This window comes from Alligator sinensis, unplaced genomic scaffold, assembly GCF_000455745.1.
Source record: "Alligator sinensis unplaced genomic scaffold, ASM45574v1 scaffold226_1, whole genome shotgun sequence".
Taxonomy (NCBI): domain Eukaryota; kingdom Metazoa; phylum Chordata; order Crocodylia; family Alligatoridae; genus Alligator; species Alligator sinensis.
In genome coordinates this window covers 790,772-811,046 of record NW_005842028.1, presented here as the reverse complement: position 1 = coordinate 811,046, position 20,275 = coordinate 790,772, and the positions used below count along the sequence as shown (strand labels likewise).

General features: G+C 41.3%; 1 protein-coding gene across 3 annotated transcripts in view; it reads left to right on the top strand.

Annotated features, from left to right (window-relative positions):
* TLE1 (transducin like enhancer of split 1) overlaps positions 1 to 19,795 on the top strand; it is a 92,548-nt gene extending 72,753 nt beyond the window's left edge. For all 3 annotated transcript variants that reach the window (XM_025202500.1, XM_025202499.1, XM_025202501.1), the window contains 7 exons: positions 443 to 519; positions 11,363 to 11,612; positions 13,340 to 13,587; positions 17,828 to 17,975; positions 18,330 to 18,480; positions 18,937 to 19,013; positions 19,175 to 19,795. In XM_025202500.1, coding sequence (XP_025058285.1) covers positions 443 to 519; positions 11,363 to 11,612; positions 13,340 to 13,587; positions 17,828 to 17,975; positions 18,330 to 18,480; positions 18,937 to 19,013; positions 19,175 to 19,282 — 1,059 coding nt within the window. In that variant the 3' untranslated portion in view covers positions 19,283 to 19,795. The remainder of the gene's footprint in view (positions 1 to 442; positions 520 to 11,362; positions 11,613 to 13,339; positions 13,588 to 17,827; positions 17,976 to 18,329; positions 18,481 to 18,936; positions 19,014 to 19,174) is intronic.
* Positions 19,796 to 20,275: the final 480 nt, after the last annotated feature.

Here is a 20,275-nt window from a genome sequence, read left to right as displayed (position 1 = left end):
TTTGATGCATGCAGCCTTTAAACCAACCTGCAATATGCTTTTAATTAATATATGTTTCTTTTTCAAAGGAAGAACTGAATGAGCCTTTGTTCAGATTTGTTGTAGGGATTGTTTAAAAGACAAGTTTATGGGAGATGAATTAATATAAGAGTTAAAATTTTTGGAAATCTTGTGGAAGCACCTACTGTGTTAAGCATATTGTTATTGTTCATTTTTAAGATCTAGCCATTACATGCACAAATGTGACCACTTACTAAATGCTAAAAGACATGTCATGTCCCCTTAACACATTGTTTTAAGAAATGGTTCCATTTCTGTAATACTCTGTACAACATATGCATCAAAACAGAAAAAAGGGATGAAAATGAGTTGGAGGGTAGGTAAGAGGACTTATGGTTTTTGCAGTCAGCAGGCTTAAGTTGTATTCATTTTCCATTATCAGGTTGGGTTTGATCCTCCTCCTCACATGAGAGTACCGGGAATCCCTCCAAATCTAGCAGGAATCCCTGGGGGGAAACCGTAAGTAACTTTTAACACCTTAGTAATAGCTAGAGGGCATGTAGTTATCTTATGTCAGCAAACAAGATTTCCAAAGGAAAGTTATATCTTGGGTGTGTCTAGGAGAATGCTGTAGTCCTCTCCTGATAAGGAGTATGTCTTAAATTCTCAACTGGCCACTGTCATCTTCTTAATCACATACGTACACATTTCCTTATTTCTGGAAAGAAGCTGTTGGTGGGATACATCCCTGGCTTGCTTCTTTTTCAGGCTTGAAAAAGAGTAAGAGAAAGGTAGCAGTGTTGGAAATCAGTAGTACTTGTTAAAAGATCTAAGATGTTTTAAATTAGAACTCATAACATGTGAAGCTGTCATTAAGCCAGCAGAAACAGTGGTTGTAAATTGCAATCCCCTTTATTTTGGAACACATTTTAGCAGGACTGAAGGTCTTGTGAAATCGTTGGATCTCAAGCTTCGGAAATGTAGGGGGTACTTAATGAGGATCTGAAGTAGTTACTTTGGCAAATGATACAAAACTTACATAATGAAGCAGGCACTTCTTAAAACAATCTCGGAGATATGCAGCTGTAGAGCAGCAGGATACACAGGAAAGGATGTACACGGTAGATGTGTAAATGTATGAGGGATTATTTTCACAGCAGTTCTTTGAAATTAGAAGCTTGTATTAGTGCTGACCTCTACAAAGTAAAAAGGAGCACTAGAAAAAGTGCTTTTGTTAATGGTGATTGTGATGTTTCTCATTCGCAGATAATCATGTTTGGCCTATCTAGTGAAACGTTTTACTGTAGGGCCAACAGAATTAAAAATGGTTATACAGTTAGCTAACCTATTTGATCGGGGGTGGGGGAAAATGTAGAGAGCCTCTTCAAAATGGCCGGCTTTTTAATTTTTTGCCAGATAGCATATTTTTGGCTTACTAAGCAACATTTTGATAAATTTTATATTATTAAAATATCCATGAGTCTGTTTGGTGGATTTCATTCTACCATAACTTAAGCAGGTTGGTTTAGCTAGGTTGTTCTTTAGTCCAGCTAGGTTCCACATTTGTAGTCTCTGAAAGAAAAGCTCAAAGCTTCTTATTGTAGCAGTTTCCTGAAATAATTCTAGAAAAATCTACACTGATTTTAAACAAAGCATACTTTCCTTAAAAAAACACTGTTGATTAAAAGTAATCACATTTTGGATGGTGGTTCCTTTGTAACAGTAGTTGTTTCCATCACAACCTACTCTCTTTGCATTGTTGACCTTTGCTTTCACTTACCTTTTCGTATGAGAGATCCTTCCTTTTGATTCTGGTTTCCATTTAATTTTGTGGATAATTTAATAGTGGAACCACTTCAAATTTTCCCTTGCGCAGTTGTGTGTTCCTGTCACAGATGCATCATATACTCGCTCAACCACTGACCAAACAACAACTTCGCACCAGAATGAACGCACACCGGAAATCCATCAAAGACAGAAATACCCAATTACTGGTGGGGGCACATTTCTCACAAGAGGGCCCACTCTCTCTCCAATCTCTCAGTCCTGATCCTCAAGGGAAATTTATACAACACTTCCCAGAGATGAGCCTATGAGCTCCATTTCATCAACCTCCTGGATACTAGAGATCATGAACTAAACAGACATTGGATTTTTGATACATTACAGTCTGCCTGGCAACTGACTCCCCAGCCCAGCCCAGCCCCTGGCTTCTTTACTTTTCGTTCCATCCAGGAAGAGCACACACCAACTGCTGCAGCTTCCTGAGCTTGACGAAGGGTTTTTGAACCCGAAAGCTTGCTTAATAACTATTCTCCAACCATTTGGGTTGGTCTAATAAAAGATATCAAATTCACCCAAGGAACCTTGTCTGCCTCAACCACTGAGGAGTTCTTGTGATGAATCTTCACGTTTACAGTTTCAGTTGCTCTGCACAGTTTTTTCAGAGGAAGGCAGCAACTATTAATTTTGAGTCAGAATTTTACATTATCAGAAGCATTCACGGAGTTTTTTATAAACATACATTAACTAGCTTACAGTATCGTTTGCACTACCTTGTTGATACCTAGTGGCCTGCCACCACATCGGCCATCGTAACAATGCTCAGAATAGCACAGAGATTACGATGCTTTGTTTAATCTCTTGTCCCTTTTTCTCTCTTTTACGCTTACTGAAAGAAAGCTACTATTCCTATTTTTTTGTTGCTATTTAACGTATTTCTGTGTGCAGACTCCACCTCTCAACTCTTATTGTTGAAGCACCTGCTTAGTCTGGATTTCATTAACAAATTCCCACCCATACACTTGAGCAGAAGATGACAGAAGGGGTACAAAACATGCTGCCTAACAAAGAGGGGCCCAAAGGGTTGGTATTATTTATGAGGCACTGAGTAGCATTTTAATATTGAAATAAATACCAGTTCTTAAAATAGACTGTTTTTAAGAGAGCAAACTAATTCCTGATGATTTTAGTGGAATTTCGTTCACAAACAAAATATTATTGGACTGCGCATAGTCATTAGAAATTAATTTTTTTTTTAATTCTTGCCTTTATTCTTAATATTGAAATGTCGGTTTTCCACTAGCAACTTCCGTAACACTTAGGTCTATTCCAAGGCAGCTCAGCCATTGTTGTAATGTGCAAGACACATCAGTCATATCTATATCCTTCTACTCAAACACAGATGCACGCGTTTAAAATATATATCTCAAGATGCTTTGTCCATTGGTCTCTGGTTTGGTGGAGAGCTTGTTCATACTGCTTCTAAGAATCCTCGCCTCCAGTTCAGACTCATGTTTACTTCCTAATCTCTCAAGCTGCGATTAGGTAGGTTTTGTAGTCTATTTCCTGGTTTCTGTACTTAGAGGCTGAGTTACCTCCTTTGCTGCTAATTGCTTCCTCCTTTGCTTGTACTTATCTATAAATAGGGTAAAATGTAAACTCAGAATCTGGGCTATTCTTCATTTGAATGCCTCTAAATCTAGACTTAGTTTAGCCCTGTTCATTAACAGCTAGCAGGATACTTTGTTACCCATAGCAACTTTCTGATAGCATCTCTTATCTGGGTTAGACAACTCTACTGAAATTTTCTGGTACAAAATATGGATAACATGACATCTGTCATGGAATTGCACAGACTACAGGAGAATTCTCAGTTTATATCTGAAGCCTACTTTCTCCCAGACACAAATTGTGATGCCACATTCAATTTGTGTTGTAAATGAGATGTGGCATTTTAGTTGTGTATCCTGTTGTGGGTAAAGGTGAGTAGGGTGGGGATTTTTCAGCTAGAAATGCTGAATCCCCAGCCATCTGTGTGTGTTAGCTGCTGCAGTTATCTATAACTACTCTGCAGCTTTCATTCTAAATACAATTGACTCCGTTCTCTTTCTAAAGAACCAGTATTTCTATGAGCACCTGTTCTCTTTTGACCACTGAACACACAGAGGCCTTATTAATAGAATAAATTGCTGCTAGGAAAATAAGCTGCCCCTTAGGAACCTGTGCTTGTTTTCCAGTCTGTTGTTGGTACAAAAACTGCCTTTGGAAAACTCCTAAATTTGTCTTTCTTTCCTTTCTGCTAAATGTAGCTGAATTTAAGCAAGTCCCTTACTTCCAGCCTTTTTTTTTTTTTTTTTTTTTTTTTTTTAAATTGTGACCCTGGTCAAGTTTGTTGGCTCTTGAGTCTAATCCTGTCATTAGTTATATTGGCGATCTTGGTTCACTGCATACAGACATAAAAAGTGGCAGGGTCTTGCCACTCTCATTTCTCATTGCCACAAATTAGCAGGTCTGTATGCAGTTGATAGCAGGTTGCCTGCAGGCACTTGTTTATTTTATTTTCCTACGTTTCTTCCCCAGCAACCATCCCTTCCATTTTCCTCTTCATCCTCCTGTCTAACTTATTCCAATGTTTATCCTTCAGTTTCTTCTGCATTTACTTTGTGGTTTTGTGGAGTTTTCCTATCTTCCTATATCATCTTGGGAAAAGATACAGTTTTTGCCTGACAAGGCAAGTGCAGCTTTACAAATAAACTTAACTTATGGACAGTAGTGAGCGGAGGGAGGGAAGGGTTGGGGGGGCAGCAGGGGTAGAGCAAGTGGAGCAACAGCCCTGAGCACATACAGCCCTATGAGAGGGTGCCAGAATCCCTTCCGCAAGAGTCTTTGCTGCTCAGCCATAGGAGCCAGGCAGTGCAGCCCTACACCCAAGAGTGCAGCAGTATATTTGGCGGGGCAGGGAGCGAGTAGGGCAAGTGGAGTGGTGCTCCCCTCTACCCCCAAGAGTCCTTGACATGGATCTAGTCCTGTTCCCAATAGTACAGGGGCAGGCAATTTCTTCGGGTGGAGGGCTGCTTACTGAGGTTTGGCAAGCTGTCGAGGGCCGCATTGGTAGCCCCACCTCTTGACAGGTGCCCCGCCCCCTGGTTGACATCTTGTGACCAGAAGTCCCGCCCCCTAATCCCTGACCTCTGCCACCTGAAATCCCTCCCCTTGCCCCCAGAAGTACTCCTTTCAGCAAGAAGTTTTGCCATCTAGGAACCAGAAAAATATCAAATTATATTCTAAAAAGCAAACATCTACAGCATTCATTAATTTGGTTTCAAATATCTTTTTGCCCTGGTTTACACATGTTTGTGTAGTGTGCGTAGAGGTGATTGCACAAAATAGCTTAAAATGAAGTCTTGCTCTTGTATATTGGGGGGGTGGGTATAAGTTTGTGGGGGGCTGTGGGTGTGTGGGGTGAGAGAGCACCTGGGTGTGGGGGGTATATGAGGGGGTGTGGGTGTCTGCATGTATGGTGGTGCAAGGGGGTGTGGGTGCATGGGTATTGTGGGGTGTGCATGTGGGACTCAACCTATGAACACACACGCACTCACACTTGCACTGCCCCTGCCTACACACGCACTGCCCCTGCCTGTCTACACACACACACACACACACACACACACACACACACACACACACACACACACACACACACACACACACACACACACACACACACACATTCTCTCTCTCTCTCTCTCTCTCTCTCTCTCCCTGCCTGCTTCCCCATGCACTGTCCCTGCCTACACACACAGTTGCACATGCACGCACACCCCTCACACCCCTGTACCGGCTCAGCCCTGTGCTCCCCGTTTGGGCGATGCAGCCGGCAGCCACATAGTGCTGGATTAAGGCAGAGGCAGGAAGGGAGTGAAATGGCTTGGGGTGGACTGGGGCTGTTCAGTCCTGCTGAGGCTCCCCCTGGGTCCTACTACCCCTACTCTTGGCAGCTTTCACAGGCTGCTGGGACAGATAAATATTAATTTTCTAAAATTTTTAGGGGCCCTGGGAGCTAATAGAATGGTCTGGTGGGCTGAATCTGGCCCGTGGGCTGTATTTTGCCCAACCCTGCAGTAATATATTGCAGGGGAGGGGAGAGTAGGGTTATGAGCCAGGTACTACGTGGGCTCCCAGGGAGCTCATGCAACAGGGCTGCCTTCAGTGTGCAGAAAGCCCAGGCAGGTAAGAATCCCTCTCTTCTCCTGTCCCCTTTCTATAATGGTCAGCATATTCCCAACCTGCCCCCACAACCTCGAGCGCTGGATAAACTCCTTACACCTCTGCTTGTGAAAAAGGTCTAGATGAATGCTCTTTGCAGCTCTTCTGCATTTTATCCTCAGTGTGGTTGCAGGGCCTGATGTCTTGAGTAAGATAAGAGCACAAAAAATGAAACAGGCAGGGCATATCATGAGAACTGATTAACGAGGCAGATTTTTGGAAGCTGAAGTGGAGGGTATCAGACCTTGATGGGAAGATAACATAAAAACTGATCTAGAAGGGATAGGCAAAGTTGCAACAAGGTGGAAGGGGCCTGTACAAGATCTGAGGCTAAGGAAAGCTATATTTAAGGTGATTATAGGTCCCTGAGGCCTGAGAGACAAGAGACAGACAGTGGGTGCAGTGCTGTTGAAGAAACCCACTGCTGCTTTCCCCCGCACATTACTCTGGTAGATTTCTGACTAATTTATCTGTATTTACAAATCCCATTTCCCCTTTTGGCCTTCACCAGTACTACTTGCTACTTGTTACTTCTCATTGGCTCAAGCCATACTTCTGTCACTGTAACACAATGTTCAACCTCATATTGAAACCCCATGGACAGTAATGATTGGAAGAGGTCATGTAGTCTAAAACCACTTCAGTTTCTTCAGCTGTTGGCCAATTTTTAGATGTTCCTGGCAGCTTCTGTTCTGTTCTTCTTTCTCTTCATATGCAGTTTCCAAATCATTAATTACTTTTCTTCCGGAAATTGGTACTATTTTCAGAAATGACCGCCTGCTTTCTCTCTACATTACAGCACGCAGCATACAGTATTTATACTTTTTGGTTTAAGGCTGTATTTCTGTTTGCCCCTTTAATTCATATTTCTTGTGGAACAAATGATTTTTAGTTCCTGTGTCTTATGGAAGGAACAGGTATCATGAACTTCCTCATTGAGTGAGTAACACGAACTTCTCACATGAGCTCGCTGTACTAGTCATTCATACTAGACTTAAATGGCAGCAGTATCACAGACCTCTCAATTGGGAACCATACTGCTTTAAAATGGAATGATATGATTATACAGAGGACAGGTGTTTTTATCAAATCTCATTTGATTTGAAATACAGTCAGGGACAGATAGAGGGGAAATACAACTACTTTCAAAAATACTACTAGCTGCTTTAATAGGAAAGGGTGATTGCATCTGTTTAAATTTTTACTGTAAAAGTTCTAATAAGCTGATTGGAACACTGTCAGTAATGTCAAAACTGCTACATTTTACAAATAATATTTTTTATACTTACAATGTGTTATAATTTCTGTTGGGAAATATTCTAGAAGTGGCTTGTTCAGTCATAAAGGCATTGGTATGAATGGAATGATCTGTTTCTGTAAAACTGTTCTTGGATGCACTATCAAAAGAAGTTATTGGTCAAAAAGAGTAGTGGTCCCTTTGTGGAAACTTTATCCCTTGCTGTTTTGCTCTGTATGCAGAGAGATACCTTGCTAGGTTCTTTCAATGTCTGCAGGGAAAACTGCAGCTAATAATACATTATGTTGGTATAGAAAGTAAACCCTAAATGCAGGCAGCAAAAAAAAACACCTCTTCTTCTGCCGTGTTCTGGAGAATACAGCCATAAATGATAGTGGGTGTTTTATATTAGGAAAGGAGGTGAGCATAAACCTCTAGTGCTTTGTTCTATACCTGCTTTGTTTTTGTGTTTTGTATACTTTTTGCAGTTTTTGCAATTTGTTTTAGGCGTCTATTATGCAAAGTATATTATTATATAATTACATGTAATATATATTTACAAATAGTTTTTATGCATTATTATCCTGACTTCTTCCTTGTAATATATCATGCATTCAATTATGTAATTATTTCCTGGAATGACAAATGATCTTGCCAAAGGTGAAACTTTGCTATACATTGTATTATAAATAAAACCAGCAGATTGAAGCTGAGATTTAGCAGCCAAAAAAGGGTAAGCTTACTCACTCTGGAGCCATGTAATGTTTTTTGGCCTAGGCCAGGGGTGTCATATGACCCATGGAACCTCTGACCCTTTTGATGCCCCAGACTATCCCCCCACAATGTCTGGGATAAGCACTGCCTATGACTCTCGCATGGGCCAGTGGCACCCTAGGTAGGTACTTCTTGTTGTGGATCAGACATGCAGAAGGGGCAATGGGTCTGTGGGCCTGATCTAACACATGGGCCTGCCCCAAGACACTCATCTGGTACAACACTCTTGGCCTAGGTTGTCAAACTTGCTCATCCCCTTAGGATGAGGGAAGCACACATGATGAAAGGGAATGTGCAATGCTAAGACATTTAAAAGTGACTTGTAATTTGGGATGCCCAACTTGAATTACCTTTGGCATAGCTGAACTCCAAGGGACAAATGTTCAACACTTGAGACTCTTGAAAAATCAGGCTCCTCTTAAGACTCCACTTGGATATCTAAAATAACTTGTCACTTTTGAAAACCTTGGCCTATGTATACACAGAATGTAACAGAGACCCAAAGGTCTCTGCCCTGTCTATACTGTATTCAGCTGCTAGAGAGTGCAGTCTGAAAACATGGTTCATGTGTACCACTTGCCAAAAAAGAAAATGTCATGAAGCTGTTGTTAGAGCTAAGTACTCCTTAAAAAAAAATGCACACCTGAGACTGAGCTGTGGGCACATGCCAAATAAAAGCTACTTTTTTTAAGCATTTCACTTGCATCAATCAGAAGCCAGGCAGGTGAGGTATGTTTTCAGGGCAGCTCTCTCTAGCAGTCATATGTGATGTAGACAGGTTTGAAGTCACTCATGCAATTTCTTATCTGTATGCCAGAGCTTGTAGGCCTCATGTTGGGCTAGTGACTGAAGGAGTAGTACCCTGGAAATCTCACAAGCACTTAAATTTTTCAAAAGGAAAAAAGAGAATCAGGTTCTCAGTTCTTTCCACATTTTCAGCTTATATTATTTATCAAACTTAAATAATTAGGGAATGAACACACAACAGTATACTTATCAAACCTTTAAAAAAATCAGTTCAAGATTTTGCATTCCAGGAATAGTAATTATTACTTGTAGAATACTAATGATGTTACCAACACTTTACACACACAGGAAGAGCCTGCCCTTTCCTTTTCTTCTTTCCCAACCCATAGCACACTTTGTGCACAGTCATTTATGAATAAACTAGAATATTGGAAAACTGGTGTTTTGAAACCAGTTATTTTCATGTGAAATATCAGGAATTAAGCAGTGCCTTTTACCTATTAAAAAAAAAAAAATCCATACAAGTGTGGCAATTCCTTTGAAAGATGTCTGAAAAGAATGTCTTGGTGCTTTGTTGCTTTTCTCTCAGTTACTGCCAGCAGAGAAAAAAGATCATTTTATAAGTGGAAAGATATTTATTATAACTTCCAGCCCTGAAGAATCAGTGGGAGCTCTAAAATTTAGGGCCGCTATTAAAGTTTTGCGTGTGTATCTTTACAAGTAAGAAGTATTCTCCAGCTGGAATTTATCATTCTGATTTTGATGTGGGAGACTGCCCTTTGGGCTCTTCTAAACTGTATTGATTCTGTACCTGGATACTTTTACTGGATCTGACCAGTTGTGTGACCTTGAGCAAGTTACTTCACTGTTCTATTAATCTGTTTTCTCTCCTACCCTTTGTCTGTATCATGCTTGGTTTATAAACTCTTGGGAGATTGAGTGTTTGTGCCATGTACAGTGAAGTTCTGATCTTCATTGGGAGTCTCTGAGCATTGCTGTATGCCATTAGTAGTCTTCAACCTCCATCTGGGTTAACTTTAGCTCTTATGTGTGAGGGGAGTGTAGGAGAAATCATAAAAATGGATCTAAGAAGATGGAATCGGTAGCATCTGTTCATGGAAAATGTAAAGAAGTCTGATTCAGTGTTATTTTGTTACCTTGGATATGATTTTATTATAGCCAGGGCTGGTAGCACAGCTTATTAAAGCCTGCCTGCCCCCTCCCATTTTAGGATACATTTTCAGTTGTTTGAAACTTTTACAAACCTTTATCATTTTGGCTGAAATTTTCCATGTGAAAGTACATGTTCAGCTCGCTTAGGCTGAATTTTTAAAAATAAATGTAAATCCAAAAGTATAAACTGTTTCCAACAGTGAAGGTAGGGAAAAATACATACTTTTGCTTGGTTTAGCTTTGATTAGTGAGATGGTAACTCATTCACTACTTTGTATTCGTCTGGGATTTGACCTCTGAATCTTCCCTAAAGGTGACAATGATCTTTGATGTGAATCAGATGTACATTAAAAAAATGAAGAAAGATTTGAACAGGATCTCACCAAGGCAGTAATGTTTGAGCTGTAAAAGAAATGCTCAAAACATTAGGCATTACTGTTAATGAAGCAACTTGAGGCCAGGCACAGATTTTCATTTTCTAGCGAGAGAATTACCTTTCTCCTGATAGAAACCAGAAACGTACAGATGTTCAGGCTTTTTCTCCTGAAGCAAAATGGCTGCTCCAGGGTAAAAATAACCCAGCAACAAACGGGGTTCAATTGCTCCTGAAATAACTTCTCCTGGGAGACTAAACATGTATATGCTTCCCCTGGGTTAACTCCTGTTAGGCTCAGGAGTGGAACTGGGGGAAAGTCTTCCTGCCTTCCTGAGACCAGTCATCCCAGTCTTGAGAAGGTGCACGGGGCAGCTGCTGCCTACCTTCCATGGATTGAGGCAAGGGGAGCAGCAGCTACCACTACCTGCCTCTTCCGCAAGCTGAGTAGTTTCTGGTTTTGGGACGAGGCAGGGGGCTTTGCCAGCTCCCATTATTCAGGTGAGGAGCAAGGCGGCAATGTAAAAACTGGCAGCTCGGAGCAGGGCTCCAAAAAAGCTTCTCTAACCTGGCTTCCAGTTCCTGCCAGCTCTACATTTTCCACTTCACTATCCAGCTAAGTGGTGGGGTAGTGATGTGGGAGGGGGTGGGGGAATAGCTTTTACAGAGTCTGCCTTGGACTCCAGCTCAGCTTGTTACACTACTGGGTAGCAGCAATAACCTTGTAGATGCCTTTAGAGAAGGCCTTGTAAGTTGTACCACTTAATGTGTACTTTTCCTGTGAAATACTTATCGTGTAAGAGATAATGGAACTGTCTGTTGTGAGTGCTCTCCTCCCATCCCAGATTTTCTGTGCCTCTACCACTTTGCAGTGCAGCATTGATTGATGCCATGTGAAAAATAGAATCAGCAAAGCAAAGGAGCTGTTAAATACTTTTTCTCACAACTCAGCAGTGTACCTAGCTGACCTAATTCTTTTTCTGTTTTTTCCTTTCTCTGCTTCAAAAAAGAGCATACTCCTTTCATGTTACCGCAGATGGTCAGATGCAGCCTGTACCTTTCCCTCCTGATGCCCTCATTGGTCCGGGAATCCCTCGGCATGCACGTCAAATCAACACTTTGAATCATGGGGAAGTAGTATGTGCAGTAACCATCAGCAACCCCACAAGGCATGTGTACACTGGTGGAAAAGGGTGTGTTAAAGTCTGGGATATCAGCCAACCTGGCAACAAGAGCCCTGTCTCTCAGCTGGACTGCCTGGTAAGTGAACAGGAACATGTGCATAAAGTAATTTCTCCTTGGAGACCCAATAAGGAAATAGCTGTCCAGCCCTGGACTACATTCATATTATGAGGAAATAGCCAGCAGATCTGTTTCCTGCTTTAGATATTTAAGTCTTTTTTTAAATTAAAAAAGAAGCCTTATTTATTTATCATAAATATGATCAACATTGGTTAATCAGAGTTGAGTGGACATAGGACTTCTAAGCAAGAATCTGCCAAAGTTGTTTTAATCTGCACCCTTATAGGAAGCTTTCCCAGTAGATGAGACAAAAACATCTGAAAAGGAATGCAGTCAAGCTTGCACTGCAAGGCAGAGTATAGCAAAAATATGTTTCTCTTTTTGCTTCACTTCATTTCTAAAAGAGGTAGTTACCAAGTACCTGATTAAACAGCGTGAGAAATGGTCTTACAATTAGCATGGCACTAATGCATTTGCTGTTGTTCCAAACACCTATACCTTTGTTTAGCGCTGACAATGAGCTGAGCAAAGTGTATAATGTTCTGTACCCTTCTCTCAAACTCCTATGTCAATTAAAATGGTTGGAAAGAAGGGTAGTGAATAAAATGTGAATTGTGAGGGCAAATGTCCTTTCAGGGAGCTGAAGTTAGGAAGCCCAATAATACCTATTAAAAACACAGTCACTGTGGTTTCAGTATTTGACAGTGCTGTGACAGAAGCAAAGGTGTATACTTTGTCTTTACCTGACCTTTGGTACTTCTTTTCTGTTAGCCTTCTGATTACAATAATATATACAATGATTTGTGGGAAATGCATTCCAGGGTTCAGTATTCCTGCCTAAATTTCAATTATTTACTGCTGCCTACAGCAGGGCCTACACAATGTATTGCTCCTCTGCTCTAGTAAGGAAGGTGTTAGACAAAGCAAGTAATACGGATTTCTTTTTACTAGTTTTGGATGTTTTGAGTTACAGGCTTTATGCTTCTGACAGCTATAAAACCCTCACCACATTAGTTTGTCTATTAAAAATGAAGAAGTTAGGATGGCCAATACATTTATGGAGTGAAACTTGTAATAGCTGGAATATTTCTTTCCCAGTTTCCCTGTGGTACTTTTGGTCAGCAGCAGTATTGTAAATCTTGAACTTATTATGTCAAAATCTGATTAGAACCCAATGAAGATTCAGTACAAATACCAAGAAATAGGTTAAGAGCAGTGAGAACACATGTGTAGCATTTGTAGTTACCAGTGGTAAGCACAAAGTAGTATTTTTAGAAAATCCCAAATTCTTGGGCATTGGACTTGAAAACTGCTTTTTCATAGATGGTTTCTTCATGTTGCCAAACAGAGAGGTCATTTGCTTTTTCGGAAATACTCCTGCGGTGTTGGCAGTAATAGCAGGAGGAGTGAGCTTGCACAAAAGTGAGCTTACCTTGGCTCTGTGAACTTGGCTCTGTCAGTTTGTAACGAGATGGAAGAATTGCCATCCATCAGGTTCAGAACGAAGTATGCTGCCGGATTCGCAATACGAAAACTGGAGTTTAATTTCCACAGCTGCAGTTTCTGTTCTATGATGATTGCAAGTAGGAGATTGAAACCATTTAGGATCAGCTGGTGATTTTTGTATACTTTGGCACCAGGAAAATACAGTCTAGTGTTTAAAACTTGGAAGCAACATGAATCGTATCGTTGGTCATTATCAGTAGGTACTTATTAATGTAACTGAGGTGGCTTGTGTTATACAGAACAGAGATAACTACATCCGCTCCTGTAAATTGCTGCCTGATGGATGTACCCTCATAGTTGGTGGGGAAGCCAGCACGTTATCCATATGGGACCTGGCAGCTCCAACTCCTCGTATAAAAGCAGAGCTGACATCCTCTGCCCCAGCCTGCTACGCTCTGGCCATCAGTCCCGATTCCAAGGTCTGCTTCTCCTGCTGTAGTGATGGGAACATTGCAGTGTGGGACCTGCACAACCAGACCTTGGTCAGGTGAGAATCCTTCTCGCTATGCAAAAGCGGGCTTAATAAAGTTACTCTTTGGAAGACTAGCTAAATACCTGTGTCAAGTATATTTCATGGCAGAAGTGCTGAGTAGATGTCCCAGTGTCTAGAACAGTGGTTTTTAAACTGTGTTCATTGGAACCCTAGAGTTTCATGGTAGACCATCATGAGTGCTTCAAAGAGACTGGGGGTAACGGCCGAGAGGTGGTACACTGCCAGTGCCATTCCAGGTTGCCTGGCTCCACGTCAGCCTACACAGCCCACAAAGCCAGGGGTAGGGGTTACACAGCAGCAGAAGTGATATGAAAGAGTTCTTTTGACTTTTAGGAAGTTTGAAAACCACTGGTCTAGAGAACATGGTCTGAATCTGACATAGCAAATTTTAGTGGTTCTGAAAGACATTCTTACAGATCATTAAAAGCCTGATACACAAAGCCTATTGGATGTAAAACTTCCATAGGCTTTGAGTTTTATATGGTTCCAAAACACTACAAACCTTGGAATAAACGTCACTTAATTTTTGTGGTTGTTGAAAACCAAATGCGAACTGCAGGGCCAGTTGTGGTATGTTGGGTTTTCTTTTCTTGTCTAAAATACTTAACGTAAACATGAAAAATTACCCGATTATGGTAACAAATACTCCCGTATTCAGGAGGAATGTAGAAGAATATGGATTTTGATAACTATATCATTAAAGCTTGAAATGTAAAAAGCTCTTTATGCATGAGACCAATGCATTGCTCGTTTGACATGCTTTTTGGGAAACTCCATGAATCCTTCAGCTCTTTTGCTTAAGATCTATTACTACATCACTGGTCATACTGATACTGGGCTTCACCCAAGTCTGTAAACGTGACTTGAGGTGGCTCTTAAATTGTTTCATATAACCAAATTTTAAATGACGTTAAATGAAAGTTTAAAGTAGTTCATGCATTCTGCTTTTCTTCCATTCCCCCTTGGTTTTCTCCTCTCACATTTTTAAGATATTGTTTTTGGCAGTAGTTCAGTTTTTTTGAGAAACGATTCTCCCTGTCACTAATCTCTGATGCTTTTAGGTTTATTTGGCAAAGATTATGATTAACTTACTGCCCACATAAGCTATTTCCTTAAACCACTTCCTTTCAAACACACAAAAACAATGAACATGTTGGAGGAAGAATCCATTTCTAAATGTGAGTGCCTGGTATAGCAATATTTCTCCTTTTAGTCATCGTGTTGAGGGTGGATCTAATAGTGCCTGGGGTAGCTTACAGCACATTAGTCCTATGGTCCACCAAAAGTTAATGATAGTACATTCCTAGTAAGTTTGCAGCAGTCCATAATATTATCAGGAAATGGAGCCTGGATTAAAAAGAGGCCTGATTTCAGAAAGTGCTTGTAAAAACAGGTCTATTTAATGTGCCTCAGAAAAGGTACCCAAAATCACTAGTTACTATTTAAAGTTTAGGCCCAGATATTCATATTGATGATTTTTGTGTAAATGTGATTAAAAGATCCAAGTTTCTATGACAAATTAGTTTTTTGTCATAGAAAATTAAGGCTGAAAGGGACCATGGGTGGTCATCTAGCCCAGCCCCCTGCTTGAGGCAGAATCATCCCTGTCTAAACCGTCCCAGACAAATGTTTGTCTAACCTGTATGACTTATGCTACCTATGTACAATCTCCTTTTTTAACTTTTGTGCTGTATATTTATGCTATATCTCTGTAGAAAAGATCTGTTTGATTTTTAGTTTTTATGATTTTTTTATGAACAGATGTTTATGAATCTATTGTGAATGACTAGTACTACTTGCTACTGGCTAGGGACAGACATTACACACAAACCAGTTCAAGTAATCAGAAAATGGGTTAAACCTGTAACAGAACAGACATTCAGTGCACATAAACCAGTTTGAAAATGGCCTAAACTGGTTTGAGATAAACCTGGTTGAAGGTAGTATCAGACTAAACTGATTTGGCTCAAGCTCAAACTGGTTTATGCAATATCTGTCCCAGACCCCTTCCTGGTTTAAGTTAAACTAGACACCCCCAGCATCCCAGCATGCTCTCTGGGCTGGGCAGGGCTGTCTGCCCCAGCTGCAGGGCTGGCCCCTCCCCTATGCTCTCTAGCTGGAGCAGGGAGGGACCAGCCCTAGCAGAGACACTGGCTGGCATGGCCCTGTTAAGGCAAAGTGGGCAGGTAGGGGGTTAATTCTTCCCTCCTGCCCCTCTTTCCCCACCTCAGCTGTGGTCAACCTGTTTGCCAGGGAGCACAGGGGAGGGGGCTGCAGTGGTGGCCCCTGGAACTGGCAGACCCCCGCTGCAGGGAAAAGATGGAGGGAGAAATTAACCCTTCTCCCTGCCCCCATGGGGCCATGCTGGGTAGGTTGTCCCACAGGGTTGGGAGGGGGGCTCTGTTCTGTGCTTTCCCCCTCCTTCCAGGGTGGGGAGGGGGACTCTGAGGTGTTGGATGGAGACTCTTCTTCCTCTTCCTCCTTCTCCTTCCCCCTCCTCCCCCCCTGCCTCTGAGGGGCTGAGAGGGGGCAGGCTCCATGCAGTGCTACCTAGCCCCAGAGTGGGGGTGAGGGGGCTAGGCAAGGCTCTGTTCCATGCTGGGGGGAAGTCGTCTTCTTCCTCCACCTCTTCCCACAGGGGCAGCGGGATCATGGAGCTCAGTTGGGCAGGGAGTGGGTATGTGAGGGAGGGTAGGGGGGTGTAGGGACCTGCACACACACCCCCCCCCCCCAATGGCATGCAGCCCCCACTGCCTGGCAGCAGCAGCAGCAGTCAGGGAGGTCAGGATGCTCGTGCTCAGCACAGGCACAGCTCTGGCCAGTGGTGTGCAAGGGGAGGGAGTGAAGCCTGCCTGCCTTATCCTTACAGCTCTGCTCTCTGAGCCTGAGCCTGCATCAGGAGAAGCCCCGCACTGGAGCCAGCTGCTTCCCCCACTCTTCATGGGGCAGATCTCACACTCTGCCAGGAGTGGAGGGAGCCTCACCCCCTGCTTCCCCGCAGAGTCCAGCGGGGGGCTTCCTCTCCGAGTGCAGAGCTGCGGACAAGGCGTGGAGCCGTGAGGATAGAAGCGGCCGGGCAAGCTGTGTGGGGCTGTGCTCCTCGCCCCCAGCACAGTGCTGGCTACCTCTGTTGCAGAAGCCCCTGGACTTCTGGCTTGAGCCACTGCAGACATGTGCCGAATGTCTATCCACTTGTAAACCAGTTAACTCCCTGCAGGTTAGGCTAACCTGTAAAGACTGAATCAATTCAGGTTCAGGCTTTTTGAATGTCTGTCCCTAGCCTTTGTGCCCTTAATGCACTTTTTACCCATTTGTGTATTTGTTTGAAGTGTCCTATTGCCTGCTGCTCTTTACTAATTGATAACCTCCTTGAGTTTTCAAATGATCAGCTCAAAACAAAACATGTCATGTGACCTTTCTGTGGCAGTTATAAATGATCCCTAGCCATCAGTCCCAAGATAGTTGCTTTCCCCCCTCCGCCTTTGAGGCTAAAACATAGGACTTCCTCCAAACTAATTGCTGATGAAAAATGCAAGAGTCTCAGAAGACTCCTTTCAAAGGATTAAGAAAAATGTAAGTTAACCCTTTGTTTCTCAGACCTGTAAATTCCTAATGCACAACTTCTTAAAACTATACATACTGCTTATAACTATGAGATCTTATGACTTGCTGCCTCATAGGGTATAATGTTGCCAGCTTAGTTGTGGCAGCCAAGGAGGTGTTAATATTTTACTAGTTAAATAGGTTTGTTTTGGGGTTTTTTTTACAAACTATTACTGTTTATATACCCAAATCTGATAGGTATTTAATGTTAAAGAAAATCCCAGAAATAAGTGGCCTAACATAAGAAAATTGTTTGTTCTCCAGTTATTCTTTTTATTTAATCCTGGTTTGGATTCATAGGCTTTGTTTTTGCTTTTTTTTTTCTTCCAGATGTGATAGCTACTAAACTTCATGGTTTTTAAATAAATTGTTTCCCTCCCATAATCTGATGGCAAATATTTGACTGCTTTTGTTTAGCTGGCTGTGGTAAACTTCATTTCCCCAGCACCTGCAAAATGGTTCTTGTAATATGAGTGTATTTCATTTGTAGCCAGAGGGAGGGGCAGAACCTTGCACATCAGCAGACACAGAAGAGATGACACACGCATACAGAGTCCAAAACTAACAACACAACAGTGTTTACCTTGAGCTCTGGCAGGAAATCATTATTCAATCTGGTTTGTTTTATCAGGCAATTCCAGGGCCACACAGATGGAGCCAGCTGTATTGACATTTCTAATGATGGCACCAAGCTATGGACAGGAGGTTTGGATAACACCGTCAGATCTTGGGACTTGAGAGAAGGGAGGCAGCTACAACAGCATGACTTCACATCACAGGTTACTTGTTTTTCCTGTCATCTTTTTTTTTTTTAAACATGCTAGTTTATTTAGGATGATAGTCAAAAACTAAACTAAGTGTAAGTGGGAAATAGTTACTATGCTGTTTAAAAGCCAAAACATGCATAATGTGTTTAAAACTCTCACAGACCACATCTACAGTTTAAATGACAGCTTACTGTTTCTCTTAAAATATTATGAGTTACATAAATAGCTAGGAGAACAGAATACTTATTTGCAAGACTTTGAATTAAATTCTTGTTAATCCTTGAAAAGTTTGGATGTTTTCTTCTCTTCCCCATGGTCTTGCTTCATTCACTGACCTTGCAGAAGTAAATATTTTCTCGTCCCCAGATCTTTTCCCTTGGATATTGTCCTACTGGTGAATGGCTGGCTGTGGGAATGGAGAGCAGTAATGTAGAAGTACTGCATGTGAATAAACCAGACAAGTATCAACTGCATCTTCATGAGAGCTGTGTATTGTCACTCAAGTTTGCTTATTGTGGTAAGTTGGACAGAGGATCAGACTGAAAGCCTGAGTGCTAATTCATACTCTGCTCGTTACCTGCTGTGGGGCTTGGGGAAGTCACTTTACCTTTCTGTCTTCTATTCACCATCTGTAAAACAAAGATAATACATGTCTATAAAGCTGTTGTAAGAATTAGTACATATTTGTAAAACAATTTACTCTTGCCAAGTAGTTTATTTTAAGTATTATTTTTATAAGCAGCAACTGTGTACCTGTGTGGGTGGGTGTCATATACCCCCATTGATAGAAGCAAAATACCCTGTTGATTAGTACTAAGAGCTTTGAATAGTGCTAATCAGCCAACTAATAACCCCTGAGGTTAATAAGTCTATTGAGTCAAATCGCATAGACAACATGAGCTGAAAATATAACATCTGTCAGTTGTCAGATCTTTTCTTATATGGTCTCTTTGCTTTTCTGTTACATTCTTAGGTAAGTGGTTTGTGAGTACTGGAAAAGATAACCTTCTTAATGCCTGGCGGACCCCCTACGGAGCCAGCATATTCCAGGTAGGAATAAATAGCCTTTTTAAAGAAAAAGATGAAATTGATGTACAAAGATCTAGCTTTTTATCCTCAACTAAGTGCTTGACCAATCACTGTGCTGGGGGGAGGCTAAAGGGAAGGTATTTTAATTTTTTTAAATAATCTTTTTTTCTTTTTTCTCTTAGTCCAAAGAATCCTCATCAGTGCTTAGTTGTGACATCTCTGTGGATGATAAATACATAGTCACTGGCTCCGGAGACAAGAAAGCTACAGTCTATGAAGTTATCTACTGAAAAACATGACGGGGACATACATTTTAGAAGTTGAACTGGGCCAAAATGTTCTTAATTTGTAGAAGTAGAAAGGTTTTACCTTTTTAAAAAAGGAACAAGACAGTGTCAGAACATGACATGAAATGACTCCCAAGTGTACAAAATAGAAAGCAGCATCCAGCAACTAGATATCAGCTACTGGGACCAAAAGAAGCATGGATTCAGGATGGGTGGATGTAGCCTAGGTTTTTGGATTTAAAAACTGAGTTGACTGGAGAATGTTGGAGTCTTTTCTTTCTTTTCTTTCCTTGTGACCTCATGCAAATCGTTCTCATTGCCTGAATATGTGGGATTACCTTTCTGTTCTTTGCAGTTCAACTTGCATTCTGTCCTGTGTAGAGCAGTGAAGTCTCAGAAGAACTTGTTTCCTGGTTTTGCATCTTGTGATATGTTTTTTGTATTTTTGTTGAAGGTCAGACATTTGTATAAATTGTAAATATATTTAGTTTATTACAGTAAAGGCTTTAGTACCAACAAGCAGTCTTTTTCCCCTCACTTATTAAGTGTTCTATTTAAAACTTCTTTGAGATGTAATTACCTTTTATAATGCAAACACTATGTATATTTTGAGAACAGTGTGCTATTCTTTATATGCTAACCCTTCCTACAGTTCAGTATAATATCTGAAACTAGTAGTTTCATACACCTGTGTATCAAATTCAGTAGGTACTGTCTTGTGCTCTAGAAAATTTAAAAGGCAAGGTTTTATAATGAATTAGTTTTAGTGTAAATATAAAAATCAAAGAACAGTTTGTAAAGATGTGCATTTTATTATAAGTTTACTCAGGTGTCACAAACTATTTTCTTGGCAGATGTACCAGGGCATTTCAGAAAGTAACGGCAATTTCAAAATGAAACTGTTTTGTGTGCCATGACTGGGAAGCTACTTAGCAGCAGGGAACACAAATGGTGGTATTGTTGAATGGCACCCATCGTTTATGACACTGTGGAACA